Source organism: Pholcus phalangioides, unplaced genomic scaffold (genome assembly GCF_987345545.1).
Source record: "Pholcus phalangioides strain wild (caught in Gottingen) unplaced genomic scaffold, Ppha-v1.0 ptg000009l_1, whole genome shotgun sequence".
Lineage (NCBI taxonomy): Eukaryota > Metazoa > Arthropoda > Arachnida > Araneae > Pholcidae > Pholcus > Pholcus phalangioides.
The window spans coordinates 27203773-27227741 of NW_028301602.1; the positions used below are offsets into that span (position 1 = coordinate 27203773).

Below are 23969 nucleotides of genomic sequence, written 5' to 3' on the forward strand. Positions count from 1 at the left end.
AAAGAAATATTGTGCGTTATTTACTTTTTGATAATAGCTCTTCAATAAATTTTTAATAATTTTATTTATCTCAGTGATATTGTCCCTTTACTTTACTGGTGCACTCTTGATCTTGGTGTATCACCATTAAAGCAATTTACTAACATTCATCAACACCTCTTAGACAGAGATTATCAGTCGTGTAGGAGACTTTGGTTTTACCCTACAAAGAAGGGAGCTTTATCAGAACTGTTTTTTGTGTAATTTACTAATTCATATATGTATGCGCCATGCAACTTTTTTTTTAGTTATGTTTGAAAGTGACTCAAGTGTGGTTACCTTCAACAACAAGAATATGTTGAAGGAATCGCAAAATTTTTTTGTCACTGAAAGTGTTTTAGACCTGTGAGTGCTCAGTTTGAGCCAAAAGGCAAGAAACTTTAATTTATGCATCAATTCTGGGAGCAGGGTGCTCAAACTTGCTCTACCACACAGTAAACCCATACATGCACCCCGTAAACATTCCTCTGAGGAATTTCTAAGGAACTGATGCAGGCCATAGAATGAGCTATGCATGCATGGGCACAAAATTGTATTAGGCCTGAACTTCCCCTCCCCCTCAAAATATTTACTATAAAATCCATACCTATAAAAAATGTTTGGTCAGAACCAACCCCCCCACACCAATGTTACAACTTAATTTACGCTTACGTGCACGCGTATTGTGTTCCTAATTCCTAATTTCATGTTTGTTTCTGAAAAATTTGTGTTATGTAAGCACAAAGAGCTGCCATCTGTCTACAAATAATGCTTCACCACCCACACCCGATTTTGACGCAACTGTGAATGGCACTAGCTATGTATGAGTAGAAATCAGGAGGAACTCGAAACCGTGCGATATCTTAGCACCCCTCTGGAATAAAAGCAGCATCAGAGAAACATGACTTAGGGAAACTCCCAGAGTTTTATAAGCCATGCGTATGCATCAGTTTGCTGTATCTTATACATTCACGATTGGGATTTTGCTGAAATTATTTTTTCCCTTACGCCTGGTTCACAAATCAACGAAAGAGAATATGATCAGCACCAGGGTAGCAACTAGGGAGGAGCAGGCGGGTCTTGTGCCCCGGCCACCATACTGAGGGGGGGGGGGGCAAGATTTGATCTTTTAACCTCTCCTTCAACATTACGCGGTTGCCCCGACGGACCAAGCATCTAGTTGTCGTCACTTGCAACCGGACCACACAACTCTGGAGCCACCCCGTGGAGAAATATTCCAGTTCTGTTTTCACATTTCCCGCCACGACTTCTGCGGTCGTCGTTACGGTTTTCCTTCACTCGTTCTGCTGGATGGAATTTGTGCTGCTTCGTTTGATCACCTTTGTCTATCATGGAGAGAAAAATTGTTCAACAATTAAAGAAAAGCAGTCATTGATATTGACAAAAAATTATTTGTCAAGAAGGGACGGGACATGCGAAAGGTCATAAGCAAGGACACTCTCTACGCGAAACTACGGACTTCGACCAACTAAAATCATTTCGGAGAGTGATTAGAAATTTCATAGAGATTTTCTCAATTTTTTCATTTGCTGAAATCGAACCCAAAGTTATTTTGAAAGAAGTAATTTTCAAAAATTAAATTTATTTTATCATTTTTATGAAGTCCGTAGACGGTGCCTCTATGTTACAACTTTAGCCACAGGCCACGATTTTGCGATGGGAATTCTGGGTATGTTGTACCACATGATCTGTCTACCAATCAGATCGCCGGAATCTTCCTTCCCACCATCCTCTCCCCTCCCCCCGTTATGTGCTTATGTTGCTGCTGCTGCTGCTGGTTGTTGTGTGTGTGTGTGTGTGTACTCTCAGGAGGAAAATGGAGTTGTCATAATGTCATCTCTCTCTCGTGAGCGTTTCTCCTCAATGTGTTGTTGATGTGACTCTTGGAGAAAGATTTGCATAATAATAAAAGGCAGCTGATGACCGTACAGTTTGTCGCGAAACGTGATCAAGAACAGCTGACAGGTTTTGTTTTACAAAAATGGTGAGTGGATGCACCCTTGATGGTGATTTGTTTGCTTTTTTTTTCCGATGGATGTATTTAAACAGAACGCTATGTATTAAGGTCAGCTGTTGTTCATAACATGTTTTCCCCCCGAAACATCAAATTTCACGATCGACAACAACATGTGTCAATGACATGTTTGAGAAATCAACATGATGTTGAATTTTTAAAACAAAATTGTCACTATTAGGTAAGAGAGATCTTCATTGACATCAGTTGGTCTTCCTCGGCGTCGTCACTTTAGATACCGTTGATTCTTGTGATGGTCACTTCGTTGATCATATCTATCGGATTGATTAAGTTATTTCCAATAGTTGCTTAGGCTTTTTAAATTTGAAATCAAGTTTTTGCCTGTAGAAAAATGGAAGTGAGAAAATCTACAAGATACTGCATGTAGGACCAGTGTAGGCATTTATTTCAGTGTGTGAGAAGAAAGTTGGATGTGTCATCTATGAATAATGCATATGCAGTCTAGCATTTTCTATAACCAAGTTTCAAACAACAAAAAGTACATAAATTTTATAAGATTCAATTTAATCGTTAGCTGATGATGTGTCAAGTACCCGAAATTATATCTACAAATATTAGAATTACGGTCGGGTGGTTCCATGGAACCTAGCGGTGCAATCAGAGGTCTGTTGTACTATCTCCCCAAAAGAGTAGCAAGTGGAAGAAAAAAGGATCACAGTAGAGACCTATAGCTGAAGCAAAGAGAATGTCTTGAAGCTCCCTGGGTTCAATCAAATGAGGACCCAAGTGCTCAAACCTATGTGTGGAGTACATTTAACTTTCACAAAGATACATGGCTAATGAAGCCAATTCATTCCAGAATCACATTTGGTTGCTGAAATGCGATTTCCCATTTATTTCTATGGAAAATTGTTTAATTTCCTCTAGGCATGACCTAAAATTTGAGGATCAGTTAAGTAAAACACTAAGGGTGATATTCACAGACAGGGTATAAACTATCTTACAATTTTCGGATGGAGATAGACACGGATTGGTTAATTAAATTCAGGTTTTTAACCAATCTGGGTAGATTTTCTATCCGAAAATTGTGACTAGTTTAATTCCTGTCAGTGAATACCACTGCAAGTACTATTATAAAAATATATAAAAGCTGAGCTGAACAGCTTCATAGATGGATGAAAGAGAAATGAAAGCAAGATGAGGTACTAAAGATCTTTAAATTATTTAATGTTATGTAATGTTATTTTATGCTATGTCTGGTTCGTAGGTGTCCTCATTTCTGGCTCATATACATGAGGTGGTAAATTGAACCCTGTTGTTATAATAAAAAAGAGGTTCCTCTTTCATATATGTATGCCACCTATGGAATGCACTCTCACATTTCTTACAATCAAGTGTCTAGTAACCAAAATCATGTTCCCAAAATTATCAGTCTTGTTGGGGGAGGAAACCGCAACATTTTTTATGTGTAAATTCTCATTGAACTATATGTATGTCATATATGCAAAGTACTCTAACATTTTCTTTGCCAAACCTTATAAAAATTAATCAAAAATGGATTTCATAATCAGATTCAATTACAGTGTTAGCTGATAAGTAACCAGAATCTCTCATTTAAAATATTCTCAGATGTATATATTATATCATCATTCAATGATGATGCATTTCTCATCTACGGAATGCACTCAAGCTTTTTCTATAACCTTAGTTTATAAAAATAAGTGCAAATTTTATAATTGGAATCAATTTCATCATTAACCATTGATGTGTCTGGTGCCCAATCCAGTATTTATATCATTGAGAATGTTGTAGGCCCATCTCATGATCATTTTCAAATAATTGAAATCCTTTCATTTAATAACTAAGGAATAACTGTGAAATTGTTGCAAATATAGTTTTTTGAGTGATTATAATGAATTTTATACTTTTGTGGTTATATGTGTACACACACATCACTGTTGCTTTCAAATATGCATGTCTGTGCATTAAATGTGTAGTTTAACATTTCTTTTTTAGGAGTTGGGAACCAAAGACATTTTTTCTGAAAGTTATCATTTAAAGTAGTAGTTACATCATGTTTATGTGAATTTGGAAAGATTTTATTTGCTAATATGTATTTATGTATTTGCATTTAATTTCTGAATTGGCGACAATAGTATCTGCAGTTGCGTTCTGTGAATGAGACTCCTCTTGACTGAGGTTTTATATATTTTTATGTAATCCCATTTTCTTGTTACACATCATTGTCCTTCTTTTAATTACATTGAGTGCAACAAATGCAGAGTGGTCATAAAATAACTTTGCTGATATATGAGCCCGTAGCTGCTGCAAATATCAACTAATGTTAAAGAAATTTGCTATATAGATGTTTCCAAATATGTGCTCGAGAATGAGAAGAAAAATAAAAATTCTAGCTCTCATGGTTATGGTTACAGCAACAAAATTTCGAAGAACTTGAATGGCAACACACTTTTATGCATTGCAAAATACATTGACGCAGTAAAAACATGAATGACATTAAAAGGGTTCCCGTAGCACCATAAACACACCGGTGACAAAGAAAGAAGATCGCACCAAGGTGGTTGGTGCACAAACTGCTTAATCTGGTGAATTCTTGCCGATTTACAGAGCTTTTTGATGGAGTGGTTAGCTTACCAACCCCTTGGTGAGATATTTATTTACATGCACCCTGCACAGTGTTTATAATGCCAAATATACCGTTTCAAAGCCATTCATGGTTTTTACTGCACCCGTCATTTTGCATTGTTTAAAAGTGGGTGTTGCCATTCAAATTTTTTGAAACTTTGTTGCTGTAACCGCTAGAGCTACAGTTATGTTTTTCTTATTACTCTCAAATGGTGAGGGGGGGGGGTACAACAGAAACGGTGACATGACCACAGAAAAAATTGCTATCGCCGGGAGTCCCCCATTGAGAGGTTAACGCACCAACCCCCTCGATGAGTATAAAAAACAAGCCTGCCATTCAGAATTGGCAATACATTGTAGGTCCTGCGGTCTAATTAGCCCTCATGTGCAGAAAATGACCAAGGTGCATCAAAAATGATCAAATGATTACTCTCAAATGCCTACTCGGAAACACCTATTTCTCAAATTTCATTTGCATTGGTTGGTTTGTTGCTGGCGCTAAGGTGGTTATATATCTGCAAAGTTATTTTATGGGTTTAAACCATCAAAAACCTACCGACCCTGGTTGAAAGCACTGTCTTGATGGGAATAGGGCATTTTAGATGCAGATTTTGGAAGCTTGAAGGTGTATAAAACTATTAGAGTAAAACGGGTGAAGAGTTTGTGTTAGTCATATTGATGAAATACTATTCTCTCTATACATTTTTTCCTTTAAGCTATTGCCCATTATCTCCATATGTAATTTTTCAGGCACCCTAAAATATATAGCCCTAAAATTATAGCGCTTATATTTTCATTTCAGTCTTATGACATCAGACATAATAGCTCAGTAATTTTGAGATTCAGTTCTGTAAGTTGTTCAGGGTGCAAGTTCATCATTTCATGGAATGTGTTTTATAATTTCTATGAAATAGGCGGCCGATGAGCCTCCATATCTCACTGTGGGTACTGATGTCAGTGCTAAATACAAAGGAGCTTTCTGTGAAGCCAAAATTAAAAAGGTCAGCAGGATGGTTAAATGCAAGGTATGTGTCCATTCAAAGCATATTTTCATAAATATGTTGTGAATATTTACTAAATTTTTTGTATTATTATGATATATATATCTGTGAAGATAAGTAATAATAACCTTTAATTAGGTTGCTTATTGCTTAATACTCTGATTCTCAGGGGGTTGTGGAATAATAAAAAAAAAAAGCGGGGGGAGGGGGAATGCATTATAACAAGGCACAGAAAAAAAATGGACTCTAAATTTAAAAAACAATTTTTTCAATTTAAAATAATAAAAATATTATTCTGATGATATGAAGATGAACTTTTCTGTTCATAGATAGCTTAATAATTAAACATAATTAAAGAAAAGTATAGCCTATTAGTCATTTTAAAGTGTTAATAGCAAAATAATGTCTTGTTTGTGAGTGATGTGGGGAATGAATTAAACTAAAAGAAAAAGTTTGGTTGTGAGTACAGAAAAGTTAAAGGTGATACCGGCATAACATATTAGATAAAACTTGGTGCCTCAAATGAAACAGTGGTGTAGCATTACAACTACAGAATGCATATAAAAGTCCCTTTATCCTGTGATAACTTGTGAACTGTTGATCCTAGAGCCATACTTCCAGTTGGAAGAGTATCCAAATAACGTATGGACCTCAGATATGCCATTCATATTAAATCGAGTAATATAGTTATTAAAATTAAAAAGTTAACTTTTTGTTTGGTCACCTTGTCCTGAAAACTCAATTAGAAAATTGAGTTTTCAGTTGCCTGTTTCTCCTGAGCCCAAAAAAAGAAGATAATTCTTTATTTTTAAGTTCAATATTCACTTAATATTATTCTATTCACTGAGATATTTGAGTTCAAAAATAGCTGAAAATGAAGTGATTATCAATTTATTAAAAGTATATAAGCTGAAAGATTTGTAAATTCCATGATGGATGATTTTTTTTGCAGGTTACCTTTAAAAACAATCAAGGATCATTGATGTTGCCTGATGATCAAATTCGCGGTCCACTTAGGGTGAGCTAAGTTTTAGTTTTATTTAAAACAATTTTCTGTGTCATAAAAATGAATATACCACTATAATTACTACAGGACTTGACGAAGGTGCTAGGTCTCAGTGGCGACTAAAAATATATATATAGACATCTAAAATATATTTTCCATGTGTGATCAGTAAATAGGAGTTTGAAAGGAGGAAATAAAATTTTCAGAAATTATTTCAGCATGTTCACTAACACGGGAAGGCGACATAAAACAAAGAAAAAAAAACTATTTAAAACTATTTTCTTCCTTGGAAAAAATATACTTGGCTCCTAAGAAATTTGGCTGGTGCCTAAATTTTTCTTCAATTTGTCAAGTCCTGAATTACTGGATAGGTTGTGCTTTATTATAGAAATTTTATTATCACTAATTACTAGATTATGTATTGTATGAGAAGTTTATTTTTTATTTTAAGTATATTATTGTGTAATTTGACTGATATATTTATACTTTTTCCCCCTCCCATCTTTTTTTTTAGATTGGAGCTGAAGTTGAAGCTCGTCACCCTGATAAAAACCAGTTTCTTGATGCAGTCATCAATAAAATGCAAGATTACAGTCAATACACTGTGGGTGGGTATTGCTTCAGACTTATTATATTTTTTTAATATTTTTTTCTGTGCTCACTTATTAGACATTTGCAATGAACCAACAAGTTCAAAGAATTTTAAAATAATTAGTTGAAATCAGTTCAACTGTTCATCAATTTCTATTTCGTATCATTACCTTTATTTTTATTTTTCTTGTGTACAAGTTATAATTTTTATTTTTGAGTATGCAATGATTAAGTATTAACAATGATTTGATTAAAATGTTTAAAAAAATTTCAGCCTTTCATGTGGTGTAGCTATGAGGAAACATTGCTCGTAACCCAAATGTATTCTCAAAATATATGAATTGATTCATCTGAATAATCAAGTACAAGATGACATCGTTCATAATTATTATTGCTGAAAAATGTCAAATCCTGATTTAATGAATCAGATAAAACTTGATAGATTTGTTCATGAAAGGCAGAATTGAAGTGACGATACACTTAAAAAGAATTTATTAAATTAAGGAAACAATTTTAATCAGGATTTATTTCCCCCCATATTCACCTCCTATTTTACATAAACAGCATAGAAGGATTTTACCCCTAACAATTTTTCATTGAATTTAATTATATTAAAATTGTGACATATCCATTCAAACTTCTAAAAGGAATAATGTTATTGTATTTTTTTCAGCAATTATTTGAAATTGATTATTATCTTCATATTTTTCATAGTATTTGATGATGGTGATGAAACTACACTGAGAAGGACATCATTGTGCTTAAAAAGTGGTAGACATTTTGCTGAAAGTCCGGTATGTATATTTAGATTTCTATAAAATAACACATATAATATATTTTTTAAACATAATATGCATGGTTTCTGTTTTATGCCAATGAGCATGTTTTATTTTTTCAGACTCTTGATCAGTTTCCACTCACAAATCCAGAACACTTTAGTACTCCAGTGATTGGGGCAGTGAAAACTAAACGGAAAAGGAGGTCAACTATGAATTCTGCTGCATTGTAAGATTTGCTCTAATATATTTTTCCAATTCACCATACCAAGGTCATTTTCTAAGCTTCGATGAACAAATTCAGTTCAATATTTGAAGCCAATTTCAAATGGCTGTAAAGAAATTTTGGTCTGAAATCTTAAAAAAATTTCTTTCTCAAAAATATTATTTTAGCCTTTGCTATGAAGCTATATTGAAGCTTATACCTACATTGAAGTTTAAAAGATTTACATTTCAACTACAACCTTTTTAATACTTTTGATAAAAAGTGGGATAAAATCAAAGACAGTGTTATTGGCGAGTCTAAGAACTTTGGGGAAAGGACTTCTCTCATAACATTTTGTGTTTATTGTTTGTCTGTTTTGATATAACCGTACTATTAATGACATGCCTGTATTAAGATAGCACTTTATTTAATTGAAATTTTCGAAAATGAAAAAGAATATATTTGTAATTTCATCAATTCATTCACTACTCCTTGTTCACTAAGTTATGTCTCTATAAAGATTATTTTAGTATAGAAATAATATGCAAAGTTCATAACAGTCTGAACCCTATCTGAACATGGGATGTTTCGAAATTTCCCCCTAAACTCTCAGATTTTTGTTCAGAAATGACAAGTTCAAACATTTGATTTCAGGAAAAATATGAGTTTTGGAATGACTAATTCAATTTCAAAAGGTTGTATTTTTTTCAATGAAATAGCATAGAGATGGTAGGGGAAAAAACTATGATTTCATAATGTAACTGATTAGTTTAGGAAGTTATGGTTTCAATTCTGTCCAAAACTAATACATTCAATAGAAAACGTGTGTTTTTGATTGTGAAGTTGTAGAATTATTTTGAATTGACCTGAAGCATTTAAAAAAAAAATTTCATTTTTATCATAGGGATTATTACAGCAGTGATGAGGAACTATTACCTAAAAAGACCAAACCAGGAAGAAGTAGGGACAAAGACCCTGATGTTGGTAAAGTGGTATGTGTAGATTATGGTGATAAACGAAAGAAGGATTCTTGGTATCCTGGTCTGATTGTTACACCAGATAGCAGCACACAAGATTCTATGAAGTTGAATACCAAAGAAGAACACTTTGTCAGGTCTTTTAAAGATGGAAAATAGTAAGAATGACTCTGTTACACACAACTTTCAACAACATATCATATCTGGAAGACTTATAACTTCATCACTTTTTGTCTCATTTTCTTGCTTTTCAATTATTAATAAAATATATTTTTTTTAGCTATCAAGTTTATAAAAAAGACACTCGAGAGTTCAACAGAGAGGCGTGCAGAAAAGCTGATGGCAATTTACGAGCAGGTAAACTAGTTGTTGCTTGACTACAGTAGTGCCTCAATGTTTGACACAAATTTGTCACTAAACAATTTCAAATTGTAACACCTTCGAAATATGGGACAATATTCTCATTACAGGTGTATCTGAAATTGCATGCATGCATGCATGCACAATTCTAAGTAATTTGAGTTGAATCGCAAGACTGTCAAATCATGGTGTGCCACTGCATTTGTATTTTTGTGATTATTAACACAATACTAGAATCTTTTTAAATACAATTGGATTTTTTGAAATTTCTCTTCCAGTTCCCCCACCCTGTTTGCTTGTGCTTTGAAAAATAAGTTAATTGGATGATCATTAGAGCAACTCAAGTAAAAATGTTTAAATATGTAGTTTTTGTACCTATGGGTACATGGGCTCATTTATAATTTATATTTGTGTATGAGTCTATGTTGTGCAGGGCTGGAACTGGAGGGGGGGGGGGACCCTGCCCTAGGTGGCAAAATTCAGGGGCAACAGTTTTAGGTGGGAACACAGAACGCTGTTATAAAATTATTGAATTTTAAGGTTAGGGGTGGCAAATAGATGTTTGCCCCGGGCGGCAAAAATCCCGGTTACTGCCCTGTCTATGTGTGAGATCTAGCATGTTCAAAAAGTGGCCTGTGCCTTAAGTCTGGCAATGTGCAAAATGGCCACCCAGTTTGAGAAATGCTAGACTTTGGATTTGGATCACTGACATATATATGTTATGATAAATGTGATATATCTGCTGTGATCCACAAACACACTTGCTAGGAAGCAAGTTAAATGTTTACAAGCAGTTTTTTTTAAAGAAAATCATGGAGAATCCATTTTGCAATGCAGTTATTTGCTCAGCGGCAGAAATTTAAGAATTCCTGTGCTACAGAAGCGTATGCAGAGAGCGACAAGGTGGGGCTTGTACCCTGTGCCAAGATGATCAAGAGTTAATAATATTTTGAAATATCGTTGTAAAATCATGGAAAGATAGAAAGAAAATACATTTATATGCTATATTAATCATTTTCTGTTAATTCAAAATGCTTTGCATAGGTTGATATCTGAGAATTCTCTGGGACAAATTCATTGTGCCCCCCCAAACCCAGTCTGCCCCTTCCCAAAGTCAATCTGCTTACAACCCTGCTGTGCTGTGAGTGAAAAGTGAATCATAAGCATAATTGTCCATGGTGATCTGGAATTATATTTAGGTTTTGATCACACAAAAAAGGTCTGCTTGAAGGGGAAAAAAGAATTTTAATTTTAAAACACTCACCTTTGATACTATTTCATGTTTTTTTCTTATAAATATGAATTTCATCTTATTGAATTTCAATTCAATTGCTTATGATTGCATCTTTTAGCTGTTGACAAAGCCTTGCTATATCAAGAAAAGGGGGAATTGCCACCCCATTGGGATAAAGCTCTCTATCAGAGTTTTGAGATCCCTTCACCTGATGAAGAAAGCCAAGACACTGACACTGATGTAAGATTAAAATTAATACCAATAAATAATAATTATTTTTCAAAGTGAGTGCCATAGCACTCAAGTTTTTAAGAGCATAATTTTAGCTTATTACTACCGTTTTGATTACCCAAAGAAATTGGATAATGCAATAATTGTTGATGATAATTAACTTATTTCTTGGTGTGATGTGTAGTGAGTTTTGTATTGAAAATGAGAAATTGTTATATTGTATGTCTTTTTGGTTACTTATAAAATGAAATGTTTTTGTTTTAGTCTTCTGATGATGAACCCAGTGAAGAAAAGGACAGATTTGTTGCTCAGCTGTATAAATTCATGGATGAAAGAGGTAAAATTCCATTTGGTTATTAAATATAAATTTTATGTCATTATGAGCTATTTGTCCTGTTAAATTTATATGGGAACATAGAACATGGCAATTTATCATAAAAGTGACTTGTAAGTGTTTGGAATATCGGGTTGATGAAGAAATCAGGTTAATAAGAAAACTTATTATAATAATAATTTTATGGCCAAATTTAACACACATAGTCATCAAGCTGCAGTCAGTGACAGATTTAGTAATGCATAGTCAGGAATCATCCTATTATTTATTAACTTGAGATGTGGATACATTTGCCTACTGCTAGTTCAATAATAAATAATCATGTTGGATTCAATGATAAAAACTTTTTGATTGTGAGAATAATGTACAGTTGAGCCTTGAAAATTAGAGTCCCAAAATTTTGAGTTTCCGGGTAATTCGAGGCACTGGGAATTTTTTAATTTCCTTCTCGAGACTTTTTTACTCAGTTTTTTTCCCCTCCAGGAACTTAACTTTTTCCCCCCAGTAGCATGTACGTATTGTACAGTAATTTTTGTTTGAAAGGGACTAGGCAGCATCCAGCCCTATGAGTATAACTAGTGTAATAAAAATAAAATATTTGATTTCCTTGAATGGATATAGATAAATTGGGGAGGGGGGGGGTCGCAGAGAAAGGGAGATAAATTTTAATGTTTTTTTCATAATGGTGGAAAATAGTGTTGTCCTTTAATTGCTTAAGTAAAATCATTGGATAGTCAATTGAAAGATATCAGTGTCCCAGCATCATTCACCATCAATTCCATTCCCAAATTTTTCTCAGACTCTATCACTCTCTCATCTTCACACCCTTTTCACATTCTTCATTTTTTGAAACACATTGTATGGCATTTATATTTTATTCAAGAATAGAAATACGGTAAGTATGCTGGTCCTGCTTTTTTGCTTGTCTTTTTTTTTTATTTTAAAATAAAACCAACATTTAAAACATTTTTTTATTGTCTTTCAGATAATTCGAGTTTTTCTATAATCCAAGGTGGCCTTGGTCCCATCCACCTGAGATTATCGAAGCTTTACTGTATCAATCTTTCTTCACCTTCATATAAAAAAACAGTCTTTTGTCGATAACTATAGAAATGATGAAATGAATGTAAAATATATTTCATGGATTAAAAGTGTGTTAGCATATTGTATAGATTCACCTATAAAGTTTTTTTTTATTTTATGTGTTTCAGGGACGCCTATAAATAAAGCTCCAACTGTGGGTAGTAGAGATCTGAATCTGTACAAGTTATTCAAAGTTGTTCACAAAATGGGTGGCTACAACAGGGTAAGCGAACAGAATTGATAAATATTCTGTGTATATTGTTTTCACTGTCATATTATTAATTTTTGTGATAAATTTCTTTTCTTTCTTTAAAAATTGAATTAAAACTGTGGACACAATGTCTAATTCGCTTTTTGTTGCACTGTGATATTTCATGAACAGTTACTAAGATCATGCAGTTGAAAAATATAACTCTGCTCTTCTATTTTTCTCATATGAATTTGACTCGAGACTTACCAAATTCAAGAATAATACATTGACTATTCAGCTACTATTTGCACTCTTTCTAATAGATTGTTTATAACCATAAAAAAAGTTAAGGAAATGAAAGATAATCAAATTCAGAGACTGAAGTGGCCATTGCAAGAGTACCAAGCTTCGGCAAGTAATCATCATTTGATAATTTTTGTTCCACAGTCATTTTCTGCACAAAAGGGCTAATTAGACTAGAGCGTACAATTTATTGCTGATTCACAATGGTAGCATTAGGCATTCAGCCTTTTTTTATACTCACCAAGAAATTTGTATGCTAACTTCTTGGCATGGGACTCCCTGTGGTAGCAATCATTTTCTGTGGTCATATTTCTGCCATCTCACTGTGTTGGAAGTTTCTGACAGATGAATTGGGTAATGAACTTGTGCCACCTCAAAATATCCTTTGGTAATTTAAGTGAGTATTTTACCGACTTGGGCTACAGTGCCCCTTCACCAAGTGAAGCGAGGAATTGAGAAAAGGTTGAAAAATATAAATACATATATGAAAGGTTTTTGTTTTTCCCCCAGGGGAATTAAGTTTACTTCTGTGTCATGGAGAATGGAAATTATTATTTTTCTCAATTGCACCTTTGCATTTAGCTTGTTCTAAATATTATTTAATTTTCATCATAATGCATATTCAAATAAAACAATAAATATATGTTTTTGTTTGCATAGGTTACTAATCAAAATAAATGGAAAATTGTTTACATGAAGATGGGCTTACCTTCCTCTAATATATCTGGATCCAATCAAATCAAAGTAGCTTACAAAAGGTAGGTTGTGTATTTAAATTATATATGCTGGAAGTATCAGATCACCGAAATGCAAACATAATGGAGCCATCTGTGATGTGGCGACACGTCTTTATGAATTTGTCAGTTTTACAGAGCAAATCATCTGTAATGATACATAGATGGCGGTTTGCTCATTATCACGAATGTTCATCTCCCCTAACCAAAGCTAAATTTTGACAAATTTTTAAAATTTCTCTGTTAAAGAGAATGATTCCTCCATAATATTGTTATTGCTGTGTTATAGATGATTTGCTGTGTTCTCAGTTTTTAAGGAAATCACTGATTACAATTGCTATATATCATGCTTGATGAAATGAGTGAACAAGAAATTGTCAGCAAAGGAAATACTGTATAGATATCAAAAAACTCATTTCACAATATCGCAAGGATATGAATTTACATGGTGAGGTACATGTGTTTCTTTCTGAATGGCCCTCATATTTTGTTCTAAGAGTGGAAATGTTCTGAAAGCCTTTTCAGACTTTTCCCTCAATGCTTCATTCATTTGTCTAATTCTGTGTTTATACATTTCAGAATATTTTTTATTATTTTACAAAACTGCATTTGTAGCTGATATATATATATATATATTTTATTTATTTATTTATGAAATAGCCTAGTTCTAGATTTTTTGTAATAATTACTATTGCTTTCAGATTGCAGCTGATACCCTGTGGTTTCAGATATAATGCTGCTTATCAGTTTTCATTTCATGAATAAAATCAGAATTTTATTTTTATATTGGTGTTAAATAGAAAAATGCAAGTAAAGTATATTAACCCTTACAGCGGCAATCCTGAGATATATTGTCGAACTTGGTCAGCTTTATTTTGGCAATTACAAAATACCTCTGGTTCTTAAAACCCTCTCATTCTGGCATTGATTAGCCTAGCTAACTCAGTAAAACAGTCTTTCCCTCATAAAATGTTTGCTATCCCACTTAATCCTGTCCATCAACTGCCAGTGGGCAGAGTCAGCTTTTGTTAAAAGTCTGATAACAGAATAAGCGGGGCCACGTTTTTCCTTTTTATTCGAGGTAGCACAGCATTATTGCACACAACATGAAAAACAGAAAACTACAAAGTTTTTCTCTTCCCTTATTATTATTGTTTTCGGTTAGAGGGGACGAAGTATTTTTCAGCTCATGCAATTATAAAAAAAAAATTCTTATTGAAAATAAGTGGCAAGTTTTTTAATGTTTAGTGATTTCCACTGCGGCAGTTATAATGTAGATCAATAAAATTTCAAAAACCACTCAAAGGGTTAGCAGTTTGATTTTACTTAAAAGATATAGTTTTCTTTGAAATTTTTTTTTTCCCTTCTGCAAAGTTTTATTAATTTTTCATTGATGTCAAGTAATGATTTATTATATTCATGAATAGGTATTTGCACAGTTTCGAGGATTTCTATAGGAAATTGGGCTGTACAATGGTAACTAATACACGTTCAACTCGTGGCAGGCACAGGTCTGACAGAAACATAATCATAACAAGGAATCGAGATAGGGATACAGCATCTCCAAAGAGTAATAAATCTTCTAGTAAAGAGCCTAAAGATAAGGTAGTTAATTTTTTCTGTTTGCATGTGTGTTTATAAAAGACTTGGAAATTTTCCTATCCAAACTGCTACAAATTCTGCTTATAAATCATAAAAAATATATGCTGAAGTTGACTATAATCTAAAGACCATTAATTTATGCAAAGGGTTAGAAATGAGAATTGGAAATATGTGCAGGGAAAAAAAATTATATCTTGATGTTAATCCACAAGTGGTGAACAATGACAAGATTAGCAAATTTAAACTGCCTTCGCTTGGATTTTTTTGAACCTACCACCATCTTAGAACATTTATAGAATTAAATATATATTTTTTATTTCTTCATACTTGTTTGGACTAAGACGTGTAGTGGTTTGTTATAAATGATTTTTTTAAAAATTTAGTCTGAGAAATTAATTATTTGTTCATTATAATGTTAAATTACAATTCTTTGTTTGCTTTGGTATTAAAATATATGAAATTCTGTAAATCTTTTTTAAAAGGTAGTATGTTTAATACATTAAAAAAAAAGGAAAAGGGGAGGAAGGATGATTATAATGTTAAATGACAATATCATTTATTAATAAGTTGTTTTGGACTAAATTAATTTGGACCTAGAGTAATAAATTATGAACACAAAATATGAGTGGCAGGGAAGTGCTCTAATTTCAGATCAGTGTCTTAGTTTTATTTTCTGTATTCTCTCTAGCAGTTTCAAAATTTTATTCCGTCTAACCAAACATCTAACTCGGAATATTTGAAAATAATAAAATTGAGGTCCTGACATATTTCAAAAAAATTATTTCTGTATCTTGCAACTTTAAAAATAAATTCTTAAACATGTTATTGAATGATTGTAAAAAATCTTATTGATGCTACACAATTTTTTTTTTAAATTATGATTCAGTTAATTTTAACATTGACAACTCATTTAATGATTTTTCTAGTCTGTTGAGAAAAAGCCAGAAGACAAGTCAGTAGAAAATGAGAAGAAAGATATTAGCAGTAAAACCAAATCTGAGAAAGTTGAAACAACAACAAAATCAGAGGATAAGATGAAGAAGAAAGTTATTGAGAAACCAAAGTCAGAAGAGAAAGATCAAAAAGTAAAGTTAAAACCGAAAGATGAACAAAAACCAAGATTGGTTAGATCTCAGTCTCTTAATAATAAAGACAAAAAGGATGGAAATGAAGACACCAAAGAGCAGAGAACAGTTCGATCTCGCACTCGAGAAGATATGAAAAAGGACAAAATAGAAAGTCCTGAAAAGAAAGAGACTAGATCATCTACAAAAGTGGAGCAAGAAAATGATAAGAAAGATAGAGATTCTCCTGGGAAGAGATCCCCTTCATCCTCTAAAGACAGCAAAGACCGTTTCACAAAAGAGAAGAAGACTGAAAAAGTTTCTTCAACAGAAGACAAATCTATTAGAAAAACTGAAACTCCACCTAAAGAAAAGAAATGGGAGAAGATAATGAGAGAAAAAGTGATTAAAGATGAGAAATCAAAATCAGTTACAGGCGAAGACAAAAGTCTCAAAGACAAAAAGGAGGTGCTAAAGAAATCTGAAGATGGAACTGATAAGAAGCCAAAACTTGTGGAGACAGATGGAGATAAAAATAATAATGGTAAGTCTTTGAGAGACAAGAAAGAAAAACCCAAATCAGATTTACACGTGAAGCGTATCAAAGAAGAGAATGCTATCAAGTCAGAAAGTGATGTGAAGAGTCCAGATACAAAACTGTTGAAAGAGGAAACTGAAGTTAAATGCCTTCAAGAAAATAAAATCATCAAGAAAGAACCGCCTGCAAAAGAGAAAAAGATTGATCTGCAAAGTTTGGATAGCGAATTGCCTGATGCAAGGTCTACAGGAGTAACTGTTGAGCAAATTCAACAAGATCTAGTAAAAGTGGAAGATGGTGATGATGTGGACTCATTAACTAGCCAGGTATTTGTAAGTGTTTTATGTCAAATTTAATTTAGTTTGTTTTGAAATGCATGTTCAACTTGTCTTCAGTCCAAATAGTCTTAAAACAATACTTTGACTTCCATTTCTTATTTGTTCAATGCATATAGCATATTCTCCTGCATTAGTCTGCATGCTGGGAATACCTGTATTTTCAGGACATGCTGGGAAATTTGTGTCACAGATTCCAGAAAAATCTCATATATCTAAACTCAAAGAATGGATTGAATTGGCATTGTTTAGAGATGATGTGATTTTGATACCTGGCTTGTTCTTCCTGATGCTGGGGCTTTCCTGATGCAGGGGTACAACAGAAACGGCGACATGGCCACAGAAAACGATTGCTACTGCAGGGAGTCCCACATCAAGGGGTTAGCGCAACACCCTCTCGATGAGTATATATAAAAAAAAACCTGCAGTTTGGAATCACCAATACAGTCTAATTTGGTTGGTCACAGTCTAATTTGCCCTCGTGTGTAGAAAATGACCATAGTGCAACAAAAGTGATCAAAATTGAATTGGCTGATTTTAGCCATACACTTTCTCTTCATTTTCAAATCCTTTGCATTTTATCAGCTGCGTTGAAGATAGTTTTTTGTTACCATTGCAAATCTCAGACATTAAACATATTTGTTCTCGTAAGTTAGATGAGCTGAAATGGCGAAGTATTTTTTTTGTATTTTTTGATCATGTGTGTTTCAGCAGAGCAATATATTAGAGAGTTGCACTGCAAAACATGATACCATAATATAAAAGCGATAGCATATTTCTTTAACCAAATGGTCATAATGACTGACTCTCATTACGAGGACCTAGGTTTGAATCCCACCATTGCCACAGTGGTGGTTGGCCGAAGTTGATTTTCTGTGGTTCCCAACTTCGAGGCGTGAATGAGAGTCGATCTTCCCAGTAAAAAGTCTCGGCACAAAGAGCAACAGACCTACTACGATACAATTATTCAATAATTACACTTCACTCGCAGTTAGAAAAATTGATGGTAGAACTGCATATAACAAGCATTACACAGAAACAGACTTCATGTCATGTTCACAACACATACATCAGACATGCACAACCTCCAGTATGGCCCAAGTCTTCTTTGACCACCTGCTAAAATCTCTTCTTCACTATGATCTGGTTGAGAAAAGTGTATTTTTTTTCAAGGAAAAAAATTATCTTTATTCAGAATTTATGAAAATTTCACACAACATATTATACACAACACGTTATAGACTGAGGTAAATATTGATACACTGCGAGTTGCATATGAGTGGACAAGGGGGTAACTTGGTTACCCGTACTGACAACATACAGTGTAGCTAGAAAATTAGAATTTAATAGTAAAATATTTCTTTAATTTCTGAATATGCCAAAAAAAAAACAACAACAAAAAACCACATTATCTGTATTTCGTACTGGGCTGGTGATAATTAGGTTAGAATGATAAATCAATGTTAAATTTTTTTATTATCGTGCTATCGAATTCCTGGAAAAAAAAACACATTTGCTCTAAGTGAAAACTACCTTTATTTTATTCTGATTTATCTTTTTATTCTGTATTTAGTTGATTGATGCAAGTCTTCTCAATGTATCATGCGATTCTCATTGAACCGTGCTTTTCTCTGCGTGCCAGGAATGGACCACACTTTTACATTCAGAAAGTTGGTGTCCCCCAATTTTTACTGAATGCCGGCTAATGCAGGGGAATACAATATTAATTTCAATTTTTTGTGTTAACATCTAAAAATACCTCATTTAAGAGTTGCTTCGTTTTTTGTATTACATGTATATTATTAGAAAAAATTTTCAAAAGGATAAAAAACAACAACAAAAGAACACACAGTCTATTTTGTCTTTGCATTCAATATGATAGTTTTAAGTTCAGATACACCAAGGTTTGATGATAACTTTTGTGTTAATGATTAAAACTTGATGAAAACATGTCTTAAAACTTGAAATAAAAGTAACAGTATATGCTCTTACACTGAAGAGCCAAAAAAAACTGTACACCTGCCTAATATCGTGTAGGGAGCAGGCAGAAGTGCATCAACACGACGTGGCATGGACTCGACTGATGTCTGAAGTAGTGCTGGAGGTAATTGACACCATGAATCCGTAGGAGTAAGGGGGTGAAGATCTGAGGGTGAAGATTTAGGTGGCCAGCGGAAGTGTCTAAAGTCAGAAAAGTGTTCCTGGAGCCACTTTGTAGCAATTCTGGACGTGTGGGGTGTCGCATTGTCCTGCTGAAATTGTCCAAGTCCGTTGGAATGCACAATGGACATGAATGGGTGCAGGTGATCAGACAGGATGCTTACGTACCTGTCAGAGTCGTATCTAGACGTATCAGGGGTTCCATATCACGCCAACTGCACACGCCCCATACCATCACAGAGCCTCCACCAGCTTGAACAGTCCCCTGTTGACATGTAGGGTCCATGGATTCATGAGGTTGTCTCCATACCCGTACACGTCCATCAGCTCGAAGCAATTGGATCCGAGACTCGCCATTCCAGGCAACGTGTTTCCAGTCCTCAACATTCAAATGTCGGTGTTGTCGGGCCCAGGCGAGGCATAAAGCTTTGTGTCGTGCAGTCATCAAGGGTACTCGAGTGGGCCTTCAGCTCCGAAAGCCCATATCGATAATGTTTCGTTGAATGGTTCGCACACTGACACTTGTTGATGGCCCAGCATTGAAATCTGCAGCGATTTGCGGAAGGGTTGCACGTCTGTCATGTTTAATGATTCTCGTCAGTCCTGTTCTTGCATGATCTTTTTCCGGCCGCAGCGATGTTGTAGATTTAATTTTTTACCGGATTCCTGATACAATTGTGAAATGGTCGTACGTGAAAATCCAAATTTCATCACTACCTCGGAGATGCTATGTCCCATCTCTCATGCGCCGACTATAACACCACTTTCAAACTCACTTAAATCTTGATAACCTGCCATTGTAGCAGCAGTAACCGATCCAGCAACTATGCCAGACACTTGTTGTGTTATATAGGCGTTGCCGACCGCAGCGCCGTACTCTGATTGGTTCCATATCTCTTTATTTGCATACGCATGCCTGTACCAGTTTTTTTGGCTCTTCAGTTTATTAAAGAGCCCCGTGTTTTGCTAGATTCAAAAATTAAGTTCTTTCACTCTATATTTATCTCTATTGTGTCTTTTCTGGGTTTGATGCTGGAAACTTAATGCCATTGTTGTGAATACATACTTATGCAGTTATTCACTATGTGTAACAATTTTGTTTTAAATTATTTTAATGAATTTTCTGTAAATTATTTCAGGGTGAAAGAAAGAATTTATCAACAGAAGAAACAGATGATAATTCCAAGACAAATTTCATGGACTCTGATGATGAGTAAGCTCTTTGGCACTCTTGCATATTTTTTATATATTCTACCAAACTCATAATATTATACTTGAATATTCAAGATTTATATGGAAAAAGGACTAGGAAAAGTACACAACATTGGTTGGGAAAGGTTGTAAATGCAGAATTTGATATACAGGATGAATTTCATCTAATCCGATCTGCCAAACTAAAAGGGGATGATAGAGGAGTCTGTGTGGAACATAAAACACCGTAGAAACTCAGTTCAATCTCTGACCATTTACCATTTTCGTTGTTATGTTGAATAGAAGGGAAATGTGTCAAGTCAAAATTTCTGAATTCGTGAAGTTTCTGAAAGGCCTAAACACAAACTAAGCACAAATTTGGTAAGAGCAGGTAAAAAGGTGACACAATTTCCATCCGGATATTTGGATTCAATTCCAAGCTATGAGCCCTGAGAGATTCACAAAATGAAAAGTCAATTTGTTGCTGTTGCAGAATGATCCTCAAATGTCTGCTCTGACAAACAACAATTTCAGTGATGCATTGCAAACAAATGGCTAAATTTCTACTGAACAAGAACACGATATGGTTTGTTGTAGTCTGTTTCAAAAACTGATAGAATGGGCATGTTTTAGGTAAATTTGACCAAATGTAACCAGAAGGGTGTTCACAAAATTGGCAATCACAGATTTTGGCGACAATTCAATTTTGCACTTCATCAATCTCTCAGTGCTTGTAACTCACCATTAAATCAATATATCTTAATAGAAACGGTGTCACCTTATTGTATTTTTCCTGCTTTTTCAAAATATGTGCTTAGTTTGCGTGTGGGTCGTTCAGAAACTTTATGGGTTATTTTTCAGAATTGACACATTTTCTTTCTACTATAACTCAAAAATGGTTAGAGATAGGACAGAGTTGCTATGGTATTTTATGTTTTACATGACTTCATCTATTACCCCCTTTTGTTTTGCAGCTGAGGTGAAATTCTCCCTGAATATATAGTGCTTACTGTCATATTTCAAAATCTCAATGGCTTCCTCAAATATAAGTTTGGACCAGTAAAATGATGGTTAGGGATTTGTGAGAGAGAAAATGAGGCTTTCACTTTTATGATAAAGTATTTTGTCCTCTTTTGCTTCTAAGCTAGCTAGTACGAGGGTTATGGCAAGCATTAATATATTTGTATAATATATATATATTTAGTTTTTGTGTTGAATTTTCAATTGCAATTTTTTTAAATTGCTTTGGTTTTCCTTCCTTTATACAGAGATGGCTCTGGTGATAAAAATGACTTTAAAGAAAAAGTTGAGGTTGGTGATAGAGTTCGAGTGAAATATGGTAGGGGTAGGACCCAAAAAGTATATGAAGCTAAGGTTTTGAAGGCCGAAGTCAACAGTGGAGAGAAGCGATACTATGTCCATTATGCTGGTTGGAATATGAGGTAGTTTTGTTATTCAAATTTATGTTCTATAAAGCTTTACATTTTGCATGAACAATATTGCTATGTGAATATGTTTTTCTCAGATTAATTTGAAAGAATTGACTATACAGGGCGATTCAGAAAAGATTGGAAGAACTTTAAGAGGTACAGTACAAAAGTTTACATACACATCAATACCAACAATTGTCATCAAAGAATGCATGGTCTAACGTGAAATGCAAATGCGCTAGCGTGTTTCAAAATAGCTGCTCTGCAAACATCAAAACAGCATTCCTGTTGAAATTTATTGGGACAAAAAGAACACCAGGCATGCAAATACAATCTGGGGAAGAAGAAACCGTTTGCAAATCTACGTCACAGTGAATAAAAGATGCAGATGCCAGCCTTGTGAAGTTATTCCAGCGTGCAACCATTTTAACAGTTGTAACATGCAGGATAATTGCCACACTTTAGTAATACTGAGAAAGCAGACATTTCATTTACGGAGCTGCAAACGGAAGTATCACAGAGGCAGCACAAATGAGGTTTTCCGACGGTGAGTGGTTTCCTCACAGACGGTTGCCCAATCTAAAACATTTACGCACTTGCATCGGCAGCTGTGCGAAACAGGGCAGGCTAAGGCGTCCACTACCTTTATGCACTGGGATGCTGATTTGCATACAGTTTCTTCTTCTTCCCCAGGTTACATTCCAATGCACTGTGTTCTTTTTCTCCTGATAAATTTCAACAGGAATGCTGTTTTAATGTTTGTAGAGCGGTCGTTTCGAAACGCGCTAGCACGTTTACATTTCATTTTAGACCCTGCATTTTCTTTGATAAAAATTGCTTGTTTTTGTGTGTAATTTCACCTCTTGAAGTTTTTCCCATCTTTTCTGAATCACCCTGTATGTATGAAACGTATTGTATACCATTAGAGCAATTTTATAACAGCTTGAAATATATGACATCCATATTTATTATGGGCATCTTTTTCTCAGTCACCTCGTTGGGCATTTGCCTGTTGTGACACATTGTATTTGTATTTATTTATATCCTTCAAAAAGCCCTTTTTCTCTAAGTCATGTAACTCTTTGTGGTTTCTTGTGTGTGCATGCATACATATATATATATATACACGATGAAAACTCAAGTCTATTTCACCTCAAATAACTCGTAAATAGTTGGCTGTGGAAACATACTTTTTATTTAAAAAAAAACATTTCAATAAGAAGGCCATCAAAGATTTGTCATTTATTTTACTGAAGGCTGCACAGATGTACCAAATTTTTTTATGCAGTCCTCCTTCTCATCTAACTTTCAGTTAGAAAGTTACTTTCCTGAGCTCAAAAAAAAAAAAAAAAAAAAAAAAAAAAAAAAGTTTCTAAGCTGAGATGTTTGCTGAGATTTTAAATTCAGAAAATTAGTGAAAATAAGGGCACGAACAGGACATGCATTGTAGAATGAGCTTGTCCATTAGTTTATGCAGTTCTTGTCCTCATTTTCAGTGATTTTTGAATTCAGCAAATATTGCCATTAGAAACTTTTGGGGGGGGGGGGGGAGTTCAGGAGAGACTGAAAATTCAAGATATATTGTAATTAAAATTCAATAATACATATATCAATTGAAAAGTATTATTTCAATCGATATACTTAATTTTTTCCAAAAAGTTATGTTTATAGTGTGATGAAGGTATTTTATTTTTATTGTTGAAGTTGGAGATTTTCAAGAATTAGTGTACATAATTCCCCCTTAAGGGGAAAGTGAAAAAAAAGTGGTACTTTGATTTTTCTAAAATCTTCTGCACCTGTCAAGTTGCTTTACATGTCTAACAATTTATTTACTGTTACTTAGATATGATGAATGGGTGAAGCGAAGCTTTATTGTTGAAAATATCAGTGACCGCTTCAGGTCAGGAAAGCAGGCAAAACAACCACTAGTAAATAAGGTACTCTTTATTATTATTTTGTAAATA

General features: G+C 34.1%; 1 protein-coding gene across 3 annotated transcripts in view; it reads left to right on the forward strand.

The window, feature by feature from the left end:
• The first annotated feature begins 1787 nt into the window (after nt 1–1787).
• LOC149082625 (uncharacterized) overlaps nt 1788–23969 on the forward strand; it is a 33348-nt gene continuing 11166 nt past the window's right edge. For 2 of the 3 annotated variants that reach the window (XM_089235890.1, XM_089235891.1), the window contains exons 1-17: nt 1788–2023; nt 5575–5685; nt 6614–6679; nt 7182–7275; nt 7973–8052; nt 8157–8263; nt 9144–9374; nt 9497–9573; nt 10929–11050; nt 11306–11378; nt 12587–12681; nt 13612–13709; nt 15113–15290; nt 16214–17221; nt 20524–20597; nt 21844–22017; nt 23849–23942. In XM_089235890.1, the coding sequence (XP_089092016.1) occupies nt 2021–2023; nt 5575–5685; nt 6614–6679; nt 7182–7275; nt 7973–8052; nt 8157–8263; nt 9144–9374; nt 9497–9573; nt 10929–11050; nt 11306–11378; nt 12587–12681; nt 13612–13709; nt 15113–15290; nt 16214–17221; nt 20524–20597; nt 21844–22017; nt 23849–23942 (2685 nt within the window). In that variant the 5' untranslated portion in view covers nt 1788–2020. The remainder of the gene's footprint in view (nt 2024–5574; nt 5686–6613; nt 6680–7181; nt 7276–7972; nt 8053–8156; nt 8264–9143; nt 9375–9496; nt 9574–10928; nt 11051–11305; nt 11379–12586; nt 12682–13611; nt 13710–15112; nt 15291–16213; nt 17222–20523; nt 20598–21843; nt 22018–23848; nt 23943–23969) is intronic. The other variant, XM_089235892.1, reaches the window with a different exon arrangement.